This window comes from Phoenix dactylifera, chromosome 14 (genome assembly GCF_009389715.1).
Source record: "Phoenix dactylifera cultivar Barhee BC4 chromosome 14, palm_55x_up_171113_PBpolish2nd_filt_p, whole genome shotgun sequence".
NCBI lineage: Eukaryota > Viridiplantae > Streptophyta > Magnoliopsida > Arecales > Arecaceae > Phoenix > Phoenix dactylifera.
In genome coordinates this window covers 10,427,626-10,435,494 of record NC_052405.1, presented here as the reverse complement: position 1 = coordinate 10,435,494, position 7,869 = coordinate 10,427,626, and the positions used below count along the sequence as shown (strand labels likewise).

General features: G+C 42.6%; 1 protein-coding gene across 1 annotated transcript; it reads right to left on the bottom strand.

Moving 5' to 3' along the window:
• Window positions 1-3,222: 3,222 nt before the first annotated feature.
• LOC120113133 lies at window positions 3,223-5,589 on the bottom strand. The gene is made up of 4 exons (XM_039133952.1): window positions 5,267-5,589; window positions 4,616-5,184; window positions 4,140-4,462; window positions 3,223-4,050 (listed from the first exon to the last, which is right to left on the bottom strand). Exons 1-4 carry the CDS (start codon window positions 5,587-5,589, stop codon window positions 3,223-3,225), a joined length of 2,043 nt encoding a protein of 680 aa, XP_038989880.1.
• Between the last annotated feature and the right edge of the window lie 2,280 nt (window positions 5,590-7,869).

Sequence of the window (7,869 nt, the reverse complement as noted above, 5' to 3'; positions counted from 1 at the left end):
GCATTCCATATGGCAAGGATGCCCTAGCTCTAGAGGCAGACTCTACCATGTGTCTAATAATCAGGTGAGGTAAACTAAGGGGGCTACCGTTCAGAATGTGGAAGATAACAAGAATATCTCTTTCGGACACAAAATCAAACCTACCTGTTTTCGGAAAGAGGATTCGGCTAACAATATGATGTAATAGTCGATTTTCCACACTAAGTCGGTTGGCCGAAATTTGCTCAAGTGGACTAACATTTTCTGTGCCAAGAAGATATTGAATGCCCAACACTCTATTTTCTAAAAAATCTTCGGTTGAACCAGAGGTTGGGATGTTGACAAGACTCCCTAGGGTTTCCGGGTTTAGCAGAATTGGGGTTTCCTTTACCACACTTTCAATGGTAGCAATTCCGGTTTTGAGATTGGCATAGAAATGGCGAACAAGGTTCGGGTACGTCGGAATGTCAAGGGAACATAGGGTTTCCCAACCCATGGCTTTCAGCTTCAGACCTATGGTAAAACCCTGGGCTTCTAAGAAGTCGAAATCTATTTTCCTACCGAGAGAAACACGACGAGTCACCAAGGGTACTTGCCTAGGAGGAGATGGAGCATGCGGACGAGGAGGAGGAACGTCGTTTCTTGCCTTGGACCTTCGCTCGGTTGCTTCCGGAACATTACTTCTCTTCTTTGAAGGCCGCACGACCTGCTTCCTCGGCATGGCGACGGATGGATGATAGATAGAGAGGAGGGAAGTAAGGAATTGGACGAACGAAGAGACGCAAGGAGCACGGGAAGGGAACTTAGGTCGACTCCACGAAAATAGAAGGGAAGAGGGAGTCGATTGACCTCAGGTTTTATTTCCTTATTGGAGTTACGGGTCGACCTCAGGCAAGAAGATATCGACTCCTACGAAATGGAGTCGACGCCATCTTGATGAGAGGGTCGACTCGTAGCTTGGCTGCGTACACAGGCGCTATTTGGAATACTCTGAGAGAGTTATAGGGTCGACTCCAAATATCAGTCGGGTCGACTCAATCGTAATAACTGTGTTCCCAGAGAAGCTAACTGTGTTCCCAGACAAGCTAACTGTGTTCCCAGACACTCCATAACTGTGTTCCCAGAGAAGCTAACTGTGTTCCCAGACAGAATGCTAACTGTGTTCCCAGAGAAGATAACTGTGTTCCCAGACAAGCTAACTGTGTTCCCAGAAACAAGCTAACTGTAGAAGCTAACTGTGTTCCCAGAGAAGCTAACTGTGTTCCCAGAGAAGCTAACTGTGTTCCCAGAAACAAGCTAACTGTGTTCCCAGAGAAGCTAACTGTGTTCCCAGAGAAGCTAACTGTGTTCCCAGACAGAATGCTAACTGTGTTCCCAGAGAAGCTAACTGTGTTCCCAGACAAGCTAACTGTGTTCCCAGAAACAAGCTAACTGTGTTTTCAGAGTTTTGAGTCGACCTCACCGAGTTTTGAGTCGACCTCCGTGCAGTGGGAGTCGACTCCGGTGAAAGACGAGTCGACTCCTTAGGTGGCACGGAGCAAAGACATACATGCTAACTGTGTTCCCAGAGAAGCTAACTGTGTTCCCAGAAACAAGCTAACTGTGTTCCCAGAGAAGCTAACTGTGTTCCCAGAAACAAGCTAACTGTGTTCCCAGACAAGCTAACTGTGTTCCCAGACAGAATGCTAACTGTGTTTCCAGAGAAGCTAACTGTGTTCCCAGACAAGCTAACTGTGTTCCCAGAAACAAGCTAACTGTACAAGCTAACTGTGTTCCCAGAGAAGCTAACTGTGTTCCCAGAACCGCAAGCTAACTGTGTTCCCAGAGAAGCTAACTGTGTTCTCAGACAAGCTAACTGTGTTCCCAGACACTCCATAACTGTGTTCCCAGAGAAGCTAACTGTGTTCCCAGACAAGCTAACTGTGTTCCCAGAACCGCAAGCTAACTGTGTTCCCAGAGAAGCTAACTGTGTTCCCAGACAGAATGCTAACTGTGTTCCCAGACAGCAAGCTAACTGTGTTCCCAGACAAGCTAACTGTGTTCCCAGACAAGCTAACTGTGTTCTCAGAGTTTTGAGTTGACCTCACCGAGATTTGAGTCGACCTCCGTGCAGTGGGAGTCGACTCCAGTGAAAGACGAGTCGACTCCTTAGGTGGCACAGAGCAAAGACAGAGAGCAGCCGAAATAAGGGAAGCCTAAGTGTCGACCTCACCGAGTTTTGAGTCGACCTCCTTGCAGTAGGAGTCGACTCCGGTGACGGACGAGTCAACTCCTTAGGTGGCACAGAGCAAAGACAGAGAGCAGCCGAAATAAGCGAAGCCTAAGTGTCGACCTCACCGAGTTTTAAGTCGACCTCCTTGCAGTGGGAGTCGACTCCGGTGACGGACGAGTCGACTCCTTAGGTGGCACAGAGCAAAGACAGAGAGCAGCCGAAATAAGCGAAGCCTAAGTGTCGACCTCACCGAGTTTTGAGTCGACCTCCTTGCAGTGGGAGTCGACTCCGGTGACGGACGAGTCGACTCCTTAGCTGGCACAGAGCAAAGACAGAGAGCAGCCGAATTAAGGGAAGCCTAAGTGTCGTCCTCACCGAGTTTTGAGTCGACCTCCTTGCAGTGGGAGTCGACTCCGGTGAAAAGCGAGTCGACTCCTTAGCTGGCACAGAGCAAAGACAGAGAGCAGCCAAAATAAGCGAAGCCTAAGTGTCGACCTCACGGAGTTCTGAGTCAACCCCAGGACAGTTCGAGTCGACCCCAGTGAAAGGCGAGTCGCCCCGTTAAGTGGGACAGAACAAAGACAGAGAGTGGACCTTAGCTCAGCCAAGCCTAAGAGTCGACCTCTTTTCCTACCGAGTCGATATCGGGACAGATCGAGTCGACTCCAATATTTTCGGAGTCGACTCGTTAAGAGTCTCAGATTAGGCAAAGTCGAAGGGAAGCCGGGAAACGGGATTTTAGGTGTCAATATAAATTTTTCCACGCCATATTCAACTATTGTAATTGTCAGAGCTGACGTCGAATGCTATGCCAACCGTTGATTAACTGTGTATCATTACATGTTTGTAACAATTTTTTAACTGCATTCCGGTTTGAAGTAACTGAATTAAAATCTAACAAAAAATCAACATATACAATTTAGTTTGCACTTCATTAACATCAATACAAGAGTTTTGTTCTTAATATGCTGTGACTAACATGAAAATACATTGCAGGTATCTCGATACATTCTTCATAATGTCCATATTCTTTACTTGATGACCTCATTACAAGTCCTTCTATTGTGCCCAACCTTCCCGCATCGTCCACATCTCATTTCACGTACTGACTCCACTTGCGAAGGTCTTCTCTTCTTTTTAGGCCTGCCAGGACGTGTCTTTCTTATAGGGGGTAGAATGTGGATCTCTTCAGAGGCACTTTGGGGTTTCTCCATGTCAGGAATTGGACTGATTGCTTCGGCATATGTTACTCTATACAATTCAGCTTGGAAACAATTGTCGGTGAATTGGTATAGTGATCTGCCGTCCTTCTCGATGCATGCACAAGCATGCTTACATGGCATGCGGAAGATTCGCCACTCGCCACAAGAGCAGCTACACATATGCAGGTCAACTTTGCATGAGTAGTTGGTATCCTTTACATCATATATCATTATGTTGGACGTAAATACAGCTAATCTCCGACCATCTTCCGCATTTTTTTGCAACACTTTCTCCGCATCAGGACAAAGTTGAGATTGAATGCTATATCCTCGATTACGCCGTTGATGCATCATCTGCATTATTTGGATCCTTATATGGTCAACCATCTGAGGCACAGGGAGATGACGAGCCTCCAGGACCCAACTATTAAAAGACTCTGCCACATTCGATGTCATGATGCCCCAGCGTGGACCTGGAAATACAGCATTCGCCCAATGCTCCGGCTTTGCATGTAGGAGAAAGGTGGTAGCACCAGGGGCTTCTGATGTAAGCTTTGCAATTAGCTTTCGGAATACAGTAAGCCTTGGTGTATAGGCAGCAGCATTTAGTAAATCAATGAGCCTCTTTCTCTCAGCTGCACGATAATGGACAAGGACCTGCATTGATAATTAAAATCAAATATACCACATGCTACATTACTTAGATACTTTGTAGTTTAAATTATTCATAATATGACGATGCAAACCTGATTCTTGAAGTTTTCTTTCACATGACGTATACAATATGAGTGGTAAGAATCAGGAAAGTACTTAGGCACGGATTTAATAATGCCCTGATGTCTATCCGTCATAAATGTGAACTGTTGACCACTATACTCAGTACAACTATGAATAGCTTCTTTCAGAAACCGGCAAAACCATTCCCAATTTTCATCACATTCTATATCTACAACACCATAAGCTATAGGAAACATATCATCATTTCCATCTTTGGAAGTGGCTCCAAGCAATACACCTCCATCCTTATGCTTTATAAATGTGCCATCCATAAAAATCAGAGGACGACATCCTTTTATGAAACCCATTAGTGAAGCATGAAAACAAATGAATAGACGTCTGAATCGACCATCAATTGTTTCGTACTCTGCAATGCTGCCGGGGTTGGTCTAACGAATGGCATCGCAATACCAGCGAATCCGTTCATAAGATAGCCGGCTGTTACCATAAAGATCCATCATGGACACCTCCTTACCACGCCAAGCTTGATGATACGGCAATTCAACACCATATTGTCGTCGAATATCCTTTACAATATCACTCGGCTTATATAACGGCATATCTTGAAGTTGATCTTTAACAATTTTGGAAACCCAACGTTTTGAAGCCTTTAGATGAGACCGCACTTGCAATCCTCCTCCACATGTGTGGTTACAGTGCATTTTTTTAATTGCAAACTTTTCACCATTCCCAAGGCGAGAAGCATGAATACGCCATTCGCAACCTTCATAAACACATTCTACAGTAACTCGATCACGATCGTTCTTCACGAAGACAAAATCCCTGCAAATTGCAATGCAATAGTTGCGAATGGTGTCACGTAGAGTTTCCACATTCATGAACTCCTGACCAACACCCTCTATACTATTTTTCCAATCATCCAACGAATTTTTTTTACTTGCTTCCTCTTCAATTGCGGCTCTTGTTTCTTCAACAACTTGACCAAAATTACTTGAGCTACCCTTCGAAAAATTTTTCCCTCTCGAACTGATTTCAGCACAATGCGATGAGCCACTGTTCATACAATAGGATAAACATTATTTTAGCAAACTTACTAAAATCCGTTGCACAAAACAATATTTAAAAAAGGGAATACCTCTCAATTACCACAGCAGCACCTTCGATCAAGGTTGGAGAATGAGTAACAACCATCTCGATCACCTTGGCATTTAAGTTGACGTGTATTTCATGCATGTTACGAACATCCTTATCGCTCATGAGCGTAACAAGCATTTTAGACTTGTTTGGAATATAAAACTTAACTTCTATCATTGTAGAAGATAAATGTCTCCACCTTTCAACTATTTCCTTAAAAATTTGATCAAGAATTGTGTCTTTTGAGATGGAAATAATCACAGCTTCACTACCATAAGAACAAATGGCCATAAAAACAGAGCTACCAGTGTCTTCCGAAGCCATGACAATGGAAAAAAGAGGAGGCAATGAACAGATAATTCCGAATTGCAAACAGACTTAGGAATATAGTGGAGCAGAGTCTCACTACACAGAGAAAGAGGGACTATCAGCGTTCTCTCAAACAGGGAACCGGTAAAGAGTAAGATGTAGTCTCAACGTTTTTAGGTCAACACAAAGGCTCGACATGCTCTCTCCCTATCCATCTAGCATCCATCCTAATGGGTGCTTGTCTCTTCCCAGACCAAACAATCTCCATTGGCAAAGACAAAACAGAGAAGAACGGAGACATAACGCATACCCTGTTGCGGCCTATTTTTACACCTTTTTTCCGTCTCAAAATCTTCCTCGAAAGCCATCTTCGGTCAACACCTTCCGTGGGATCACCAGGGGCATCCACGCTTAAGGGCTGCAAGTCGGATTTTTACTTCGGAGCATCTTCGGTACACAAAAACAGAGTATTTCCGGTTCCAAAACAGAACGCGGTACCTATTTTTTCCCGCTTCCGGTAGCCTGGGGGGTACTTAAGTAACCTGGGGGCACTTTGGGTACTATATTTTAAAGCAAACAGTAACTTAGGAACCGGGAATTAAAGATCCATGAAGCGGTGGACCGGAAGTTTGTTTTTGGGTCAACCGGGACCTCTTGTTCCAGCGGGGTCTTTTGAGGGACGGAAAAGTAATTTCCCGTATTAACTATCACTCTTAAATCTTTAGTACACATTTGAAATTTTGAATTCCTAATTTTAATAGTATTTTAATTTGAGTTCTATTTTGAAATATTTTTTATTGCAGTCCCTAGAAGTGGATGACTGAGATTGCTCTTCTAAAGAGTCTAGTAATGAGGTATACCTCCAATTAGCCCTTGAAATTTACAAGGGTATGAATACCTTGCTAGAAATATTTTACCTAAAAATTGCTATATATTTATTTTATAAAAGTATTATAAAGGAATAATCTCCTAGAATAAAATATTAAGATTGAAAAGATGGATAGAGGCGTATGATATATATTGTCCTAAGAACGTGATTCGCCTCCTACTCCTACATATGCCCAGATAAAAAAAAAAATTTGAAAGAGGCTTAGAAGAAGAAAAAAGAAAAAACGAGAGAAGAATTCTTTGCTTCGTCTTCGAAAACAGAAAAATAGTAATGTGGATTGAGTAATCCAAAATACTAGATCCAGAGCCTATTTATAGATTCTATCCGGTGACCAATACGGTGCGGCGTTTTCGAATATGCAATATTTTAGAAATATCGATCCTTACGGAAATCAAAAGCAGCGTTTTTTAAAATTTTTAAACTATCTAAAATATTGGGGATAAGGTTGGTTTATTTAAAATTAAATCTTCTAAGTTAAAAATCGAACGTACCCGCCTAGGTTTCATTTATGCAAGAGTTATTTACAAGATCGTGATGAAAGGAAAGGTGATTGTTCTACGTCTAAGGATTGGATTCAACCTCTCCTCGAGATGAGGAGATGAGGTGACCACGTAACAAAACTTATTCCTCACACATGGAATTAGCCACAAAAATGTGAACCAAAATAAAGCTTGGGTATTTGGTTGTTCACCATCGCCATAGCCATACAAAATGCAAGCTGTTTGTGTTGATCCGGATAAGGATTCGATCTCCCTTTACCTCTCGCACCCACAGGTCCCAACTCGGACACATCTCTCTGTGTCTCCTATCTTTAATGTTGTTTTTCCCATTCAATCTTCATGTTGCTGTTCCTTATTTTGATTGGACAAGCACAATGGGAGGACATGAGCTTGGAAGCTCTTGGGAGCACCGTACAGGGCTTTCATTTTCAGAGATCAAGAAAGCACGATAAAGAACCCATGGAAGGATTTCTTTGGATAGCCAACGTACCACACACGTAGACTACAGTCTCGATCATAGAAAACGTCAACTAGACCGGAGTTGGACCGGAGCTTTTTTGGGTGGATCCTAGCAAAATTTTTATTCACCATTACAATAGCTGTAACAGTTTTTACTTTTCTTAAAAGCAATAGTTCAAATTTTTAGTGTTAAGGTTAATTATTGTTATAATGGTTGTTATAGTGATAGTTAATGGAAAATAATAGACAATAACAGGAAAATTATGGCATTATCTTCCCATGCACTATTCACTACATAGAAATTATTATTTTTCCTGACTGTGCAATCTTTTTTCTGATAGAGTTTTAATGCCGGAAAAAGAAGGAGAATTTTAAAAATAGTACTTAATATAGAGAAGGGTACTCTAATTTCTAAGTACTTAGGAAATACTAACTGTGGCTCATGTG